The 18469-nt window shown below is 50.1% G+C and overlaps 2 protein-coding genes across 7 annotated transcripts in view; one reads left to right on the forward strand and one right to left on the reverse strand.

Moving 5' to 3' along the window:
• On the reverse strand, positions 1 to 17389 carry NDUFS2 (NADH:ubiquinone oxidoreductase core subunit S2). 5 transcript variants are annotated; one of them, XM_063604244.1, is made up of 15 exons: positions 17296 to 17389; positions 11973 to 12306; positions 10912 to 11018; positions 7839 to 8029; positions 5123 to 5243; positions 4841 to 4953; positions 4505 to 4579; positions 4248 to 4325; positions 4023 to 4108; positions 3702 to 3821; positions 1928 to 2057; positions 921 to 1016; positions 664 to 747; positions 475 to 532; positions 1 to 240 (listed from the first exon to the last, which is right to left on the reverse strand). In XM_063604244.1, exons 2-15 carry the CDS (start codon positions 12065 to 12067, stop codon positions 203 to 205), a joined length of 1392 nt encoding a protein of 463 aa, XP_063460314.1. In that variant the 5' UTR covers positions 12068 to 12306; positions 17296 to 17389; the 3' UTR covers positions 1 to 202. The 5 variants fall into 5 exon arrangements, with proteins under 5 accessions (XP_063460314.1, XP_034794781.2, XP_054968400.2 ...); XM_034938890.3 differs by lacking the exon at positions 17296 to 17389 and adding an exon at positions 16965 to 17048; XM_055112425.2 differs by lacking the exon at positions 17296 to 17389 and adding an exon at positions 13120 to 13260.
• Positions 15048 to 18469, forward strand: part of ADAMTS4 (ADAM metallopeptidase with thrombospondin type 1 motif 4) — a 15099-nt gene continuing 11677 nt past the window's right edge. For both annotated transcript variants that reach the window (XM_024929801.4, XM_003811836.7), the window contains exons 1-3: positions 15048 to 16457; positions 17572 to 17895; positions 18149 to 18281. In XM_024929801.4, the coding sequence (XP_024785569.1) occupies positions 15825 to 16457; positions 17572 to 17895; positions 18149 to 18281 (1090 nt within the window). In that variant the 5' untranslated portion in view covers positions 15048 to 15824. The remainder of the gene's footprint in view (positions 16458 to 17571; positions 17896 to 18148; positions 18282 to 18469) is intronic.

Here is an 18469-nt window from a genome sequence, read left to right on the forward strand (position 1 = left end):
TTTAGGCCTAGGGGCCGCAAGACGGCTAATTTATTATAATTTCTCCTTTTTTAGTACATGCACAGAAAGCCTGACAGCCAAGTATACATGAACATACACACACACACACACACACACACACACACAGAGGCCAATTTCCAGTGAGGGACAGGCTCCACAGAAGAAGCTGATAGGCAGGGGGGATCAAACGCTGCTCCCCTGCTCACCGATCTACTTCTCCAAATACAATATCTTGGGTACCTAGGTGAGAGGATGGAGGAAAAAAGTGATGTTACTTATCTTCCTGTTGTGAGGCAAAACAAACAAAAAAAGTGGTGTTACCCAAGATCCAGAACCCATTACTGTGCTCAAAAGATTGAGGACCCGAGTCCATGCCATGGCCTATGGTGAACAGGAAGTGTTCTCCTTCTGTCCCCAGTGGGTGTCCCGAACTCCTTTGTCTAGGATACCTCTACTACACAATAGGCCTCGTACCTATGATGGCAACGACATCTGCCAACATGTGTCCCTTAGACATCTTGTCCAAACCAGCCTAGGGAGATTGAGATGGCAACAATGTTAGTTAAGACTTGCAAGGTGGGAGGAGAAAGAAGAGTTCATAAAAACCTCAACCAAGGTCAGGTTTAATTCATTGGAGTTATAGTTACTGGGATTGATTCTTACCAGATGGGCAAAACCAGGAGCCTTGATCTTGCATCGATAAGGGCGGCTGCTGCCATCAGACACCAGGTACACCCCAAACTCTCCCTGTTCAAGGAAGAAGGTTGGGTGTCTGTATTAACATGAAGAGTATTTTTCTCTGCCAACAAAACCTCTATTCATTCTGTTTTCTCTCTCATTGATGAATGAGCGTTTTGTTAAACATCTATCTTTAGCTACCTACTCTACATATGGTCTTTTCCTTCCCCTCCTCTCCTTACCTTGGGAGCCTCAATGGCAGTATATGTGGCTCCTGGAGGAACTTGGTAGCCCTCAGTATACAACTTAAAGTGATGAATCAGTGACTCCATGGAAGTCTGAAGAGAGGAAACAGGGAGCATCAATAAACCATATCCAAACTCTGTCTCCTAGGCCTCCCCCAGCACAGAAAATAATCTCTACCCTCAGGGAGACTAAAGCCACATGTCAGTCAGTAAGCAGAGAGGATACAGAATAAAACAGGAGAGCTATGGGAGATTAAGAATCTCTTATATGGCCAGGTGCGGTGACTCACGCTTGTAATTCCAGCACTTTGGGAGGCTGAGGTGGGCAGATCAAGAGGTCAGGTGTTCAAGACCAGCCTGGCCAACAGAGTGAAACCCCATCTCTACTAAAAATACAAAAATTAGCTGGGCGTGGTGGTGGGTGCCTGTAATCCCAGCTACTCGGGAGGCTAAGGCAGGAGAATCGCTTGAACCCAGGAGACAGTGGTTGCAGAGAGCCAAGATCATGACACTGTACTCCAGCCTGGTGAAAGAGCGTGACACTGTCTCAAAAAAAATAAAAAAATAAAAAAACCCCGAATCTCTTACTATACAGTAAATTCTCTATAAAAAGAAAACTGGGTTGGGCGTGGTGGCTCACGCTTTGTAATCCCAGTACTTTGGGAGGCCAAGGATCACCTGAGGTCAGGAGTTCGAGACCACCCTGACCAATATGGTGAAACCCTGTCTCTACTGAATACAAAAAATTAGCTGGGCGTAGTGGCACACGCCTGTAATCCCAGCTACTTGGGAGGCTGAGGCAGAAGAATTGCTTGAACCTGGGAGGCGGAGGTTGCAGTTAGCCGAGATTACACTCCAGTCTGGGCAATAAGAGTAAAACTCTGTCTCAAAAACAAACAAACAAACAAACAAAAACCGAAAGATAGGATTTAATCCAAGGATAATCCTCCCCAGCCACTGGCCCCTTTCCAACACCCCACACTTTCCCCCTCCCTGCAGCCAACCTTCATCTCTGCTCGCTTAGGTGGAGACACTTTGGCATCATCAACCTTGATCTCCCCAGCAGGCATCTTGTTTAGACACTGTGCGATAATTCTCAGGGACTGGCGCATCTCCTCCACCCGGCACAGGTACCTCAAGAAGATGAGACAGAGCAAGAGAAGAACAGTCAGAGGAGCAGGTATGGGGCTAGGAAGGATGCCCTTTGGCCAACCTCAAAAGGGTTAGGTCAACTCTCCCCACTCTTTTCTCCAAGTACAGCATCTCTGCTTGGCTTGGCCACCCATATAAACCCTGTAGTCTTTTTTTTTTTTTTTTTGAAACAGGGTTTCACAGCTCACTGCAGCCTCGAACTCCGGGGCTCAAGTGATCCTCCCATCTCGGTCTCCAAAGTAGCTTGGATTACAGGCGTGCACCACCACATCCGAATATTTTTTGTAGAGACGAGGTTTCACTTTGCTGCCCAGGCTGATCTCCAACTCCTGAGCTCAAGCGACTGCCTGCTTTGGTCTCCCAAAGTGCTAGGATTATAGGCATGAGCCACCAACCCCAGCCCCCTGTAATCTTTTGCTTCTACTCTTGGGTGCTTCCCCAAACCCTCTCCTTATTTTCTCAGAACATGGCCTGTAGTATTTATTTCTTTAATTACCTCCTTAAGCACTTTTTGGACCACAGGATGGGTGAGAGTCAAATGGACAAACAAAAATAACAGCAGTAGCTACCAGGTTCAAAAAATAAAACAAACAAAAATAAAAAAAACAAAATACCCAGTAACAAATCTGGCTCAGGGTGAGAAAACAGGAGGAGAATTTGTTTTTGGTTTTCGTTTTTTGTTTTTTTGAGACAGAGTCTCGCTCTGTCGCCCAGGCTGGAATGCAGTGGCTCCATCTCAGCTCACTGCATCCTTCACCTCCCAGATTCAAGCAACTCTCCTTCCTCAGCCTCCCAAGTAGCTGGACTTACAGGCATGTACCACCACACCCAGCTAATTTTTTGTATTTTTAGTAGAGATGGGGTTTCACCATGTTGGCCAGGCTGGTCTTGAATTCCTGACCTCAAGTGATCCACCCACCTTGGACTCCCAAAATGCTGGGATTACACACATGAGCCACTGTGCCTGGCCCAGGAGGAGAATCTGAAGCTTAGGATCTACTAGAAAGAACACTGGATCAGGAGGATTCTAGCCTCGACCACTCCTGAAGAATAATCCCAGCTAATCCCTAACTTTTATGCCTCAGCTTTCTCAGCTATAAAATGCAGCCAAAGCTAGCTCCATCTAAGACAAGGATAATGTAAAGATAAAAAGAATGCCATAGGCCGGGTGTGGTGGCTCACGCCTATAATCCCAACAATTTGGGAGGCCGAGGCGGGTAGATCACCTGAGGTCAGGAGCTTGAGACCAGCCTGACCAACATGGAGAAATCCCGTCTCTACTAAAAATACATAAATTAGCTGAGCGTGGTGGCTCATGCCTGTAATCCCAGCTACTCAGGAGGCTGAGGCAGGAGAATCACTTGAACCCAGGAGGCGGAGGTTGCAGTGAGCCGAGATTGTGCCATTGCATTCCAACCTGGGCAACAAGAGCAAAACTCCGTCTCAAAAAGGAAAAAAATAAGTAAGATTCCATATATGTGAAAGTGTTTTGAGAGCAACCTTGTCTAACACACACAAGAGCTCCCACAGACACTGAGAAGTAGGGTAAAGAAGGAAGTGGCAAAGAGAAGAGTGAGGCAGGGGAAACTAGCTGGAATATCAGCCAAGAAAGGATTGGGGCCTTACCTATCATAGCAGTCCCCTCGAGAACCAACAGGAACATCAAACTCAACCTGGTCGTAAACATCATAGGGCTGGGTCTTCCGCAGGTCCCACTGGATGCCTGAGCCCCGAAGCATCACTCCACTGTGGAGAGCATAATGGGAATAAGGGCCACTCTCCACAAACTAAGTAAGGAGGCTCCTTCTTCCTTAGCCTCCCTTGTTGATCCTTCACATTCAGGGTATGACTAGGAGGATGCCAACAAGTCTTCAAAGACAAGATATTAGGCTGGAACTCCCCCACTCCCACCCCCACTCCTACGGAGAGAAGTTGTATTCCCCTCACCTAAAACCATAGTTAAGTGCTTCTTCTGCTGTTACAACCCCAATGTCAACTGTCCGATTTCGCCAGATCCTATTGTTGGTCAGCAACTATTGATCAAGAAAACTGGTGTGTTAATACTCTTCCTCACACTCTTCAAATATCTCTGTATTTCTTTACAACTGGGGAATAAAACCCCACAAGCCCTTCTTGTGGGGGAGAGATTTTTCCCATTGACTCCTAGCTTACCTCCTCCAACTCATCAAGTCGAAGAGAGAAGTTCTTAGAAAACTGATAAATGTCATCCATAAGCCCAAGGGGTAGGTCCTAGAAGCCAAACGGAAGTGCTATTGAATGTGGCATAGCCTTCACTAAGGAGAGCCCTCTCAGCACCCCCTCCCCCAGCGATACAGGTTTGGAGTTTCCATCATCCAGCACTGCCCTCCAGTGGCCACAGGGAAAATAGGCCTGGGCTGGACATTTGGGGAAGCCGGGGACCTGCTCACCTGGTGCACTCCTCCTGGCCGGATATAAGCAGCATGCATTCGGGCTCCAGACACTCGCTCGTAGAACTCAAACATCTTCATAGAACGTGCTGGGAATTAGTGTCAAAGTCCCAGGCCCCCAGGTCCTATGATGGCCTACTCCCCCACTTTCTGCCTTCTTGTGCCCAACCAACCCCTCATGATATAGTTTCTACAAATATAACCCAAGTTAAACATACCTTCCCCCTCTAAATGTTCTCCCATGTTCTCTCTCTTCTTTTAATCTCCTGCCTCCTTTATACCTTCTCTACTTCCTGCACTTCCTTCCCTATTCCTATCCTTTCCTCCCACTCTTACCTTCTCCCTTTCTTCAAACAGCCAGAAGAAAGGGGTCATGGCCCCAAGGTCCAGGGCATGTGTGGTCACAGCCATGATGTGGTTCAACAAACGTGTGATTTCTCCAAACAGCACTGTGAAGACAAGGAGAAGACAGGATATAGGAGCCAAGCACTGAGGCGGACAGAGAGGTCTGGGCAGAGCCTGGGGTCTGAACACTAAGCTTGGGTTCAACGGGGAAGTGGTGGAAAAGGCACTATGCTATGCTCACAGTGGGCCGAAGAAAAAGCCGGGGGGACATACCTCGGATCCACTGTGCCCGAGGAGGAGGCCGGATGTTTAGCAACTTCTCCACAGCTAGAGAATAGGCCTGTTCGTTACACATCATGGACACATAGTCTAGCCGGTCAAAGTATGGAAGGGCCTGGGAAGAGGGAGGAATGTGGGTCACATCTAACAGGCTCAGGAGCCCACAGTCTGGCTGCCTGAAGCCTTGCTCTCAGTCGGCACCAGAAGTTGGTGCTGTATAAGCCTTTCTAGTCTCAGGAGCCCCAACAAGGCAGGTAAAATATCCCAAAAACCAGTAGTATTCTAGTAAATGTTTAAAAACTGGCTCTCCAAAGTGAGGGAGGACTCTGATTTGTCATGTTTGCCAATTTCCATGGTAAAAATACTCCCACAATGGCCAATTTTAAGTTACCAATATCATGTAACTGAATGCAGCATTGGGAAGAATACCACACCATTATACAGTATTTCCACCATACAGACACATTCAAAGCAAATACCTCAAAGGCAGAGCATAGTAAAATGTGGTAAAATAATGAAGTGATGAGCTTTGAATATTTAATCTTACCTTTGCTTTTAATATAATGTATTAAATCATAAACTTATATAAATTAATTTCTGACAATGGCTATGTTCAACAACTGGCTCACAAAACTCCTGAAAATTTAACAACTGCACTCTTGCAAGCCCGTATGAGCTAGCTCCAGGATACCACTGTCAAGAGTCCTTGGCCGAGCACGTGGCTCACGCCTATAATCCCAACACTTTGGGAGGCCGAGGCGGGTAGATCACCTGAGGTCAGGAGTTTGAGACCAGCCTGACCAACATGGAGAAGCCCCGTCTCTACTAAAAATATAAAATTAGCAGGGCGTGGTGGCACATGCCTGTAATCCCAGCTACTTGGGAGGCTGAGGCAGGAAAATCACTTGAACCCAGGAGGCAGAGGTTGCAGTGAGACAAGATTATGCCACTGCATTCTAGCCTAGGCAACAAGAGCAAAACTCCATCTCAAAAAATAATAAAAATTAAAAAAACTGACATACTGGTCAGGCGCGGTGGCTCACACCTGTAATCCCAGCACTTTGGGAGGCCAAGTCAGGGTGGCTCATGAGGTCAGGAGTTTGAGACCAGCCTGGCCAACATGGTGAAACCCCATCTCTACTAAAAATATAGAAATTAGCTGGGCGTGGTGGTGAGTACCTGTAATCCCAGCTATTTGGGAGGCTGAGGAACGAGACTCGCTTGAACCTGGGAGGTGGAGTTTGCAGTGAGCCAAGATCGCACTATTGCACTCCAGCCTGGGCAACAAGAGTGAAACTCCGTCTCAAAAAAAAAAAAAAAAAATTAGCCAGGCATGGTGGTGCGTGCCTGTAATCCTGGCTACTCCGGGGGCTGAAACAGAATTGCTTAAACTCAGGAGGCAGAGGTTGCAGTGAGCCAAGATCACGCCACTGCACTCCAGCCTGGGCGACAGAGCAAGACTCCGTAGCGAAAAAAACAAAACAAACAAAAAACTTCAGATACTGAAGGAGAAAGGCAATCAGTCTTAAGAGTATCTGGGAGGGTTTTTTTTTTTAATCTTTTTTTTTTTTGAGACACAGTCTTGCTCTGTTGCCCAGGCGCTGGAGTGCAGTAGCACCATCTTGGCTCACTGCAACCTCTGCCTCCCAGGTTCAAGTGATTCTCCTACAGGCGCACACCACCACGTCTGGCTAATTTTTGTATTTTTAGTAGAGATGGGGTTTCACCTTGTTGGCCAGGCTGGTCTCAAACTCCTGACCTCAAGTAATCCACCTGCTTCGACCTCCCAAAGTGCTGGGATTACAGGCGTGAGCCACCACGCCCGGCCAGAGTGAGGTATTTAAGGAAGACAGAGCATCAGGTAGAAATGGTCCTTCCTCCAGAATGCCAAAAAGCCAAGTCCTAGCTGTCTGCTGAACCAGCTTCAGCTTCCAGGAAGAGGGTGGAGCTAAGACGCTACTAGCTGGGACAGCCTGTTCTTATTCTGATGTCACTGTGACGGAGGCTAATGCTACAGGGGTTAACCCATAGACTCCGGGACCAGAAACTGTCATCGCCGAGGCTCTCTTGGGGAATCACATTCTAGTCACTGTTCTCCCCGACACTGGGCTGGATCTAAATCCTAATCCTACCATCCTGTTATCAGGACCTTTCTTCCTGACAGTAAGAAAAAAACTTCAGATTCCTATTAGAGATCCAACTCCTTCAAATCTGACCTTCATCATTTGGGTTATACAATTCTCCTAAAAATGGCAAACTGTCATAAACCCTCTCTGAGTTGCTCTGACTCATTGAATGTTTTGAAAACAAACGTAGACAGCTGGAAGATACAAGAATCAGCTGTTAAACTTAGCGAGCTAATGTCTTTTCTCTTTCCCTGCCCCTAGGGACACTGGCTTTGACGCACTAGTCTAACGTAAGAGCAGGGAAACTGAGGCACTCAAGTAATGGCAAAGGGGCCAGCCAAAAAGTCAGCCAGAGAAAAGCTGAGTATAGCTCCAGCTTCAAAGCACTGCTGCTGAATAAACCAAATCCTAATGACTCAAGCATCCCCTGCCACTTCCCTCCATCCACCCAACCAAGAGTAATCTCAACGGGTTACTCCTCTCAACACCTTCCACCCCTCACATTTTAAGGGCAGCAAACTGGCAAAGTCCCAGGCTAAAGCAACCCCAGATCCCGTCAAAAGGCTCTTGTTCACCCCCCACACCTGAAGATAGGTCTTGTATTCAATGAGCTTCTCAGTGCCTCGGTGCAGGAGCCCGATGTGAGGATCACACTTCCGCACCATCTCCCCACTCAATTCCATCACTAGTCGCAGGACACCATGCGCTGCTGGGTGTTGGGGCCCAAAGTTCAGGGTCATGTTCTTCACAATTGTGTCCTTTGGAGGGTCCACATCTGAGAAATAAGAAATAGTTCAGAGCCACATGGTTATTCCCTTGGGATCCCCCAAAAGACAGCAAGGAGTTAGCCTCTCCCTATAGATTTTCTAACTCACCATTCCATACTTTGTTAATTTCCTAATCTCCATTATAACCAGGAAGAGGACCCTTAGATGGGGAAAAGGAAGATCTAAACTTTCTGATGACAGACACCATGAATCTCACTCTATGTCTCCTAGAATACCTTTTTTTTTTTTGATGGTTCATAGTCAGTGTGCATAGAATATCTTTTTAATAATAGATAACACTTATATAGCTTTATTATGTGCCAGGCACTACCTTAGGCACTTTAATTGATTTAATTCTTACAACAACTGTTATGAGTAATAGGTACTATCGTTATCCCCATTTCATTGGATAAACTGAGGCCATGGAGCTTAAATGACTTTTCCAGGATCATAAAACTAGTAAGTGGCAGAACCAGGATTTTAACCCAGCCTGTTTAGCTCCAGGATCCAAACATCTTAACTACTATGATATACTGCCCTCCAAATGTATCCAATGAATGGCCAACCAGTCAGGAAATGTATACCTAATGCTTACTCCCACTAAATGAACTTTTACCCTCAAGAAGATTACCTTTTTTTTTTTTTTTTTTGAGACAGAGTCTCACTCTGCATCCAGGCTGGAGTGCAGCGGCACCATCTCAGCTCACTGCAACGTCTGCCTGCCAGGTTCAAGCAATTCTCCTGTGTCAGCCTCCAGAGTAGCAGGGACTACAGGCGCACACCACCATGCCCACCTAATCTGAAGCTTACATTTTAATTTGCGAAAGAAGTACATGTGAAAAACTAGGAACAGAGGCCAAATTTATAAGTAACCAAGAAAGTGCCTTAGCCACTAAGTTTTTAAAAGAAGGAAAGAACACTGCAAAGACTTCATGTAGGTAGGATCTGAGCTTAAATATAGGAAATGATTTAGATAGCTAGAAGGGAGAAGAAGCATTCCAGGCTATGAAATCAACATGGGCCAAATCTTAGAAACAAGGAAGTAAACATCCATGGAACTCTTATTGGGACTTCCCAAGAGAGGGATGATTAGTATTGGGACAAAGTAGGGGGTAGTGGTTCAATTATCTGTACATATCATTAATAACAATGAACACTTATAGGGGACTTACATGTACCAGGCACATGTTATCTCATTTAATCCTTAAAATAATGCTATAAATAGACACTTTATTCACTGGTAAATTGAGAGTGGAGATTTGAAACCAGAGCCCATCTTTTCCACCAAAATTCTTCATGATGGGCTTTGGAGTCTGACAGACCCGAGTACAAGTCTGCCTGTGTGTCCTTAACTTTTTTTTTTTTTTTTTGAGACAGTCTTGCTCTGTCACCCAGGCTGGAGTGCAATGTCGCGATCTCGGTTCACTGCAACCTCCACCTCCCAGGTTCAAGTGATTCTCCTGCCTCAGCCTCCTGAGTAGCTAGAATTACAGGTGCGTGCCACCACGCCTGGCTAATTTCTGTATTTTTAGTAGAGGCGGGGTTTCACCATGTTGGCCAGGCTGGTCTTGAACTCCTGACCTAAGGTGATCCACCCACCTCGGCCTCCCAAAGTGCTGGGATTACCGGTGTGAGCCACCGCATCCCGCCTTTAATCAAGTTTTAATCTCCCTAGACCATAATTTCCTCACAACTGGGGTAATACTCTCATAGAGCTGTTGTAAAGATTAAACAAAATAATGCATACGAAAATGTTTGGCAAACGGTAAGCACTCAGCTATTGTTACTGTAAGTTTGTGGAAAGTAACTGGAAGTGTCTTTGAAGGTTTTGGAGCAAGAGTATGAATAACATGGTAAAATAATGTTTGGGGAAGATGAAGGTGATGACATTGTATAGGATAGATGGAAAGGGGACAACATCAGCGGCAAAAACTCAGTGAATAGACTCCTAAAATAATCAGGGTCTAATACAAGATACATCTGAATAAGAATGATGGCAATAAAAATTAAAAGGGAGAGATGACCAGATATGAGACATCACAAAAGTATCTACATGGTTTGGTAACTTACTGGACATAGACATGGAGGGCAAGATAAAACAGCCAAAGATGACTAAAAAGTTTCAATCCTGAGGGATTAGGAGAATGAGGGTGCCACTGATCAAAATCAAAAGTCAAAAGGAAGAGCTAGTTTTGATAGGAAAAAAAATGGTTTGTATTCATGTAGGTTTCATTTGGTTACCAACGGGAAAACCACCACCTTGTCTGGAGAGGGAGATAATGTAGTGAACCTGAAATATATTGAACATGGGAAAAGCTGGCATTAATATTTAAATTGGTAGGGACTTTTGGGTATTTACTGGGACCCATTCTTTATTTTCTTCTGCAACATCCTTCCTTTCCTTCTCTACTTCACAAATACCTGTTGTTATCACTATTATGTCTGTTGAATTTCGTGGTGAAAGAAGCAAACAGGATAGGGGTTAAAATTTGCCTAAGACAGAGAGCTCAAGAGCACTTAGAAATCAGCTGGAGGCCAGGCATGGTGGCTCAAGCCTGTATCTCAGCACTTTGGGAGGCTGAGTTGGGAGGATTACCTGAGGCCAGGAGTTTGAAACCAGCCTGGTCAACATAGCAAGACTCTGTCTCTACAAAAGGAAAATTTTCAAAATTAGCCGGTTGTGGTGGCACAGGCCTGTTGTTGCGGCTTTCTGGGGAGGCTGAGACAGAAGGTTGCCTTGAGCCCAGAAGTTCAAGGCTACAGTGAGCCACTTTCACACCACTGCACTCCAGCCAGGGAGACAGAGGGAAACCCTGTCTCAAAAAAAGAAAAGGAAATCAGCTGGGGGCAGGGATGGGTGTGGGTTGGGACAGCAACTCTGGTCACTCACCATTCCAAGGTGGAGGCTTCCAGTGGGCTGTTTCTTTGCTTGGGTACATAACAGCTCCCCCAAACTGCTGTGCCCATTCCACATCTGGCTGCCACTGCCGAACACCTCTGAGGAGTTAAAGACAGATCCTAGACAAAGGGCCTGAACAGTGTTTGGTTCCTGTGTTCCCATTCACTCTCAAGGGGACCCAGGAAGGATGTCCTGTTTTTTTGTTTTGTTTTGTTTTTTGTTTTTTTTGAGACTGGGTTTCACTCTTGTTGCCCATACTGGAGGGCAATGGTGTGATTTTGGCTCACTGAAACCTCTGCCTCCCGGGTTCAAGCGATTCTCCTGCTTCAGCCTCCCAAGTAGCTGAGATTACAGGCATGCGCCACCAAACCCGGCTAATTTTGTATTTTTTTAAAGACGGGGGTTTCTCCATTTTGGTCAGGATGGTCTCGAACTCCCGACCTCAGATGATCTGCCCGCCTAGGCCTCCCAAAGTGCTGGGATTACAGGTGTGAGCCACCGCGCCCAGCCAATGTCCTGGATTTTTTAATGCCAAGTCACTGATCTGAAGTTAATGTAGCTTCGGCAAAATAAGCTGGAACTCTAGAGGTTCCATTCCTACTAACAAATTATTCCTGGAATAACTCCACCCATCACCCCTGGGCATGCAAGGTTGGGATCCTAGCTTCTTCATATTTTCATCGTATTGATATTATCAACCAGGTGAATATGAACGTGAGAAAAGTGTTTGTTCAAGGTCAACGACAGAGAGAGCGAGCATTCTGGCTCTTTGGCTGAGCTCTACTCAGGTATGACAGGAGAGGTGCATTCAAATTACTGAAGCTAAAAAGCAGAGTCTCCCACTCCGCTGATTTCACCTCGGCACGAACGAACTCTAGACCCTCTCCCCTCCCTCGCCAGAGTGGGTGCCACTGCATCCCGTAGCCCAAGAAATCAGGGATGGACAATGGGGTCACAGGCTTGGGTTATTATTTTCTGGGGGAGTAAAGCGTCCCCAACCTGAGAAACCCTAGCCTTGGAGAAAGTGTGTCGAGAGCTGCCCTCGAACTCACCTGCTGGGCTGAATCGGCAATCGGACTCCAGCCCCAGGCCGCAGCACCTGGGCCGCGACGCCCCGGAAGCCGCACAAAGCCCTCAGCGCCGCCATCTTACTCCGGCTGCAGACTGCGGGAAGGAGAACCGGGCGGAAGTAACTCCAGCGCGCCTCCTTCTTGGCTTCTCACCTATTCGCACAGTGAAGCCGCCCTCTCGGAAGCTGGCAGGGTCGTTTACCGTCGAACTGACAACATCCGGGTCCTGTGACTCGGCTTCACTTGCGTTTAGATAACAGTGACTGCGGTCATCTTTACTGAGGGCGGTTCCTCCCACAGCTCCTGGCTGGCTTTTCTAGGAGCGAGCAAGGGAAAATTGCCGTTCCTGCGTGGGGCAGATACTTCGTGCTCTCTCGCCGAGCCCGCCTGCGTATCTTGGAAACGCGCGGCGCTTCCTTCCCTACTCCCTTCCGCCTTGGCCGCCCTCATGCTTTAGTCCTGCTCTCGGATTGTATCTGAGCCCTGCCCTTATAGGGTAGCCCCAGGCTTTGCCAATTACTTTCCCATCACTGAATCCAAAAGACAGGAGTTGGGAAAGCCAGCTAATTTCCAGATGTCATAAATTGAGATTGGAGAAAGGAGCCTAAGTGGGGCTGGGCGGGTCTGAGAGCTCCCGCCAAACCAAAACAAAAAAGAATAGGATGCCAAGGCCGCCGGCATTGGTGGTGCGGAGGGGAGTGTCGGGGTGTGTAGGAGCCACCTCATCCCAGATGGGGGAGTGGAGGTCCACTGTGGGTGACCCTGACATCCTCCGGGCTTCCCGAACCTACAGAATCACAGACCCAGGAAGCGCCCTTAGAGATGCCTCACACCCCACTTCCGTCTTGCGTCAGCCTCTTTTCCCTAACGTCTTTCTGACCCTGCTATAGCCCTCCTGGGTAATGGCCAACAGCATGGAAATGTAGTAGCACCAGGAGTCTGATCACAATTCTGTATGGACAAAGATTCTTCCAGCCTTAGAGGCTAGTTCCTGTTTTCTCCCTCTGCCTCTAAGCCCAACTCCAGCTAGGCCACCCACCCGTAGAGTTTGTACAACTCTCCAACTCTGAGCCTGGAAAGAGGCCTTCCCCAGATATCCCCTAGACAGGATCCCAGGGACACAGCCCACCAGCAGCGCAGCAGGGTGAGGCAGACAGACCAGGAAGCAGAGATGGTGGAATTCTTCACTGCAGAGAAAGAGGGGAAAGCCAGACTTCTGGCCTGGGAATTGACCTAATGGGAACTGTACCAAAGGGTGGGGCCAGATCCTTAGCTGTGGGAACTGACCAGGACCTGGGCTAGACAAGGCAGCTGCCACAGAGCCAGGGCAGAGGTTTGGTCCCTCTGTTGTCCTCATTCCTTGCTCTTTCCCTGGGCCTTCTTTCTATTGTTGAAACACAGCAAATGTGGCCATGGTGGTGGGGGATGGGAAGGACTGCATTTATTTGCCTTGATCCAGCCTGGGAGAAGTCAGGATAGACTCTGGGCTGCTTGGCCCTGGAGGCAGCTTGAGCTGGGACTGGGGTGGGGGGCTCCTGAGGGGCTGCCTAGGACACTGCAGCTTTTGTGCCTTCTCCCTGCTGCCAACACCCCCACACGCACTGCTGCAGCCACTCTAAAGCCCTTTGTCTTTCATTGCTTAGTCACCCCCTTTGTCCTCATCTCAAATAGGGGAGTGGAAAGGGGCAGTAGAGTTCTCTGGTGATAGCTCCTCTTGCCCCTGCCCCTTCTGGTCTCCCACCCCTTGTCCGACTCCTCTAGTCCCAGCCCCGTTGGCTTAGAACCAGGGTCAGGCAAGTGGTGGGTCAAGAGGTGGGTCTGGCAGTCACAAGGGGGTGGGTGATCCAGGAAGTAATAGGCACCAGGGCAGGTATTACCGACCTGAGCAGGAAGGGAGGGGGAAAGGAAGTATTCTGACGGATATGATATGCGGGGGACAGGAGGTGACAAAGCAGAGTGAATAGGGGAATAGAGGCAGGAGGAGGTGGTCCACTTCTGGGAAAGGAAAGAGACTGCTGACTGCACTCTCCTTCCTGGGGATTTCCTGGGGAAACAAGCAGCCAGAGGATGGGGTGAGCAGAAATTGCCCCTACTTCTGAACCCTTTCTTGCCTTGAGAGTTCATACCCAAGACCTCTTTTCCGAGTTCCCTCCTATCCAAAGCCAAAGGAATAATTTGCTTCCTTTCCCTAACACCACCTCTTCCTCCCCAGCCACTTTCCCCACCCCAGGCAATGGATTTCTCCCAGTACCCTAATTTCCCTATATGCACAATGCTGTCTCCACCCTCTCCCTGCCCCAGGGAGAATTAAAAAGAAAAGATGACTAGATATTCCAGGAACCACTGGGTTCTCAGAGCAAGGTGGGGTGGATGGTAGGAGCCAGGTGGGGATTCTCCCAGATTGATACTGGGTGAATCTGGGTTCCTGAGAGCAAGTCTTGCCTATGCTGGGGGCTGGCTGACTTGAGGCTGGGGGAGGGTTTAGGGCAGTTGGGAGTGGGTAGGAGCAGGGCCAAAAGCCTGGGGGAAGCTACTGGGAGCTGGGCCAGGGAAATGGGGAGTCAGGAAGTGGGGAGGGGGAACCCTGGGGGGAAATGGAGGCGGAATGGCTGTTCTGGGCTTTGGAGGGGGTGGGTAGTGGTAACTCAGGAAGGGGGATCCTGAGGGAGAGAAGGGACGTTAGAAAAGAGGAGGTGCCACCCTGGATCCGCCTTCTATAAAAGGAAAAGTCGTTAACCCCTCCTGCCTTGTCATCTGCCGCCTCTGTATGTTCATTCCAAGCAAGATCATCCTACCTTTGGGCAGTCAACTCCCTGATCACTGTCTCCTTGCCTCCCCCAATGTTCTGCCTTTTTTACTCTTCCCAGCTGCTCAGTTCTATCCTGAGCCATGTCAAGCTACCTCTTTTATTTGTTCTTCCCTCTTGATGCCTCCTTACCTGTTCCCTACCCTCTTTTCTCAGGCAGCTCACTCAGTCCCCTCAGCCCTGGAAACCAGCCACTAGGGCCAAAGGGCAGCATGAGGGAGCTTTGAGAAAAGAGAAGCCATGGTAGGTTAGACTATAAGAGCAGGAATTCTCCCAGGACCGTGATCCTATCTGTGCATGCCGGCCAGGCCCTTTCCCTCACTCTCTGCCTCTCCTGGGGCTCTGTCCCACCAAAAAGGGAAAGAGACAGCTGAGGGCTGATTGTGGGGTTTGGGAAAAGGCTATGTCATCAGCTGGCCCAGTGCCTATTATCCATTCGGCTGCTAGAGATTCCCCTCCCCTGGGCAAGTCCCATTTTTTTGGGAAGCGATGATACACCCATCTGAGTCCCACCGACAGAGCTCAGCTGAGTGGCTTAGAGATCAGCCAATCAATCGCAGAGGCTCACCATGCTTAAAAGAGCTGGCGCGGAGAGAGGCTGGGGAGAACCCACAGGGAGACCCACAGACACATATGCACGAGAGAGACAGAGGAGGAAAGAGACAGAGACAAAGGCACAGCGGAAGAAGGCAGAGACAGGGCAGGCACAGAAGCGGCCCAGACAGAGTCCTACAGAGGGAGAGGCCAGAGAAGCTGCAGAAGACACAGGCAGGGAGAGACAAAGATCCAGGAAAGGAGGGCTCAGGAGGAGAGTTTGGAGAAGCCAGACCCCTGGGCACCTCTCCCAAGCCCAAGGACTAAGTTTTCTCCATTTCCTTTAACGGTCCCCAGCCCTTCTGAAAACTTTGCCTCTGACCTTGGCAGGAGTCCAAGCCCCCAGGCTACAGAGAGGAGCTTTCCAAAGCTAGGGTGTGGAGGACTTGGTGCCCCAGACGGCCTCAGTCCCTCCCAGCTGCAGTACCAGTGCCATGTCCCAGACAGGCTCGCATCCCGGGAGGGGCTTGGCAGGGCGCTGGCTGTGGGGAGCCCAACCCTGCCTCCTGCTCCCCATTGTGCCGCTCTCCTGGCTGGTGTGGCTGCTTCTGCTACTGCTGGCCTCTCTCCTGCCCTCAGCCCGGCTGGCCAGCCCCCTCCCCCGGGAGGAGGAGATCGTGTTTCCAGAGAAGCTCAACGGCAGCGTCCTGCCTGGCTCGGGCGCCCCTGCCAGGCTGTTGTGCCGCTTGCAGGCCTTTGGGGAGACGCTGCTACTAGAGCTGGAGCAGGACTCCGGTGTGCAGGTCGAGGGGCTGACAGTGCAGTACCTGGGCCAGGCGCCTGAGCTGCTGGGTGGAGCAGAGCCTGGCACCTACCTGACTGGCACCATCAATGGAGATCCGGAGTCGGTGGCATCTCTGCACTGGGATGGGGGAGCCCTCTTAGGCGTGTTACAATATCGGGGGGCTGAACTCCACCTCCAGCCCCTGGAGGGAGGCACCCCTAACTCCGCTGGGGGACCTGGGGCTCACATCCTACGCCGGAAGAGTCCTGCCAGCGGTCAAGGTCCCATGTGCAACGTCAAGGCTCCTCTTGGAAGCCCCAGCCCCAGGCCCCGAAGAGCCAAGGTAGGCATCTCTGGAGTCTGTGTCCTGCGGTGTCCTCCCGCCATGTCTGTCCTACTGACCCCTATTCACCCTCTCTCCACCCACTTCCACTTCTGGCCGTTCTGCTTCCCTCCCTTCTGCCTGCCTTTCCTTTCTCCATGAGCCTCCTTTCTTGGTAAGGCTCAGGCCTCTCCCCTTCACCCTTCTCCTAGCGAGACCCACCGAGGGTTCTCAGAGGTGGGTCATAGACTCTGGGCTGGGAATAACTGCTCCCTCTTCCCACCCCACCCCTTCCTGGCCATGGCATCTCCTACTGACACCATCCCCAGCAGTAAAGGTCTCCTAACAGCCCCTTGGCCTTGGCTCTTTTCTCTGCTCCAAATTTGATTTTCATCCCCCACTCCCAGCTATAGGAGTCAGGTTTGAGGCCCTAGGGCTTGGTGTCTGGCTTCTGATGCTGCCTTTAAAATCACTGTGGCAAACTGCAAACTAGGGCAGGAGTAGCAAGAGAGGGAGGGTATCCCATACCTCCTTCTGGTCAATCCCCTTCCCACACTGTGGCCGGACTGCGAGGCTGCCTGAGGCGCCATCCTTTCCTCCCTCCCACTCCTGGTCTCCCCCTTCTTCCCTTCCCTCCTCCCTCCTCCCTCTCTAGCTTTAATCCAGACCAGACGCTCCCTCCACACCCGCCACGCTGAGCTCTGGCCCTGGCCCTAGCTGCTGACTGAATCGTTCCTCCAACCACACAGGGCAGACACGTTGCAGCCCAGCCCTCTAGCCCTGGTCCCATAGGCCCCAGCCACACTCAGGCCTGGAGAACCCCAAAGTCCCTCCTGACGGCAGTCCAGGCTGCTTTCACCTCTGGGGCTCCCGCAGCCCTGGGATGTGGCGTCCCCTTCTCCTCCCCTTCTTAGAACCAGCTGCTGACTCCTCAGAGTTACCACAAAAGCCCTGAGATTTGGCGTTGGGGGAAGGGCCCAACCAAGACCCGCCAGGAGTCAGGAATCCCGTGGGGTGTGTGGGGCCCAGCTGACTATGCTGAGTTCCAGACCCAGGAAGTGAGGGATTGGAGAATCGACCAACCCATGGGTCTGAGAGGCTATTTCAGGATCTTCCTCTCCCTTTTTCTCTACAGCGCTTTGCTTCACTGAGTAGATTTGTGGAGACACTGGTGGTGGCAGATGACAAGATGGCCGCATTCCACGGTGCGGGGCTAAAGCGCTACCTGCTAACAGTGATGGCAGCAGCAGCCAAGGCCTTCAAGCACCCAAGCATCCGCAATCCTGTCAGCTTGGTGGTGACTCGGCTAGTGATCCTGGGGTCAGGCGAGGAGGGGCCCCAAGTGGGGCCCAGTGCTGCCCAGACCCTGCGCAGCTTCTGTGCCTGGCAGCGGGGCCTCAACACCCCTGAGGACTCGGACCCTGACCACTTTGACACAGCCATTCTGTTTACCCGTCAGGTGAGGCCCCAGTCAGCACCGCAGGCCATGCACTGCAGAATTCTAAGAAGGGCCACTACGTAGACTATGATGCAAATGATGTTCCTGGAGTTGTGTGACATGGTGCCTTGCCCCAGCCACACTGCCATGTGTGGCTACCTAGGCCCTGACAGTGCTGGGTCCTCAGTGCCCAGGTCCCCGGGAATCTGGATCTCAACCCAATGGACCCAGGTGTCTTGGCTGTCTATGCACCTTCTATGATCCCTCTCCACAGGACCTGTGTGGAGTCTCCACTTGCGACACGCTGGGTATGGCTGATGTGGGCACCGTCTGTGACCCGGCTCGGAGCTGTGCCATTGTGGAGGATGATGGGCTCCAGTCAGCCTTCACTGCTGCTCATGAACTGGGTAAAGTAGGGGTGGATGAGAAAGGTATTAGGGAGGAGAAGGTGGGGGAGGGGGTAGCAAGTTCACCACAGTGTTAATGGGGGTCCCAAGGTATTCTTCCCCCAGGCCTAGGTATAGGGCTATTACTCCTCTCTGCTCCAGGTGTAGACATACATTTACATTTTTCTATTAAATAAATTAGTTGGTCG

Source organism: Pan paniscus, chromosome 1 (assembly GCF_029289425.2).
Source record: "Pan paniscus chromosome 1, NHGRI_mPanPan1-v2.0_pri, whole genome shotgun sequence".
Taxonomy (NCBI): Eukaryota; Metazoa; Chordata; class Mammalia; order Primates; family Hominidae; genus Pan; species Pan paniscus.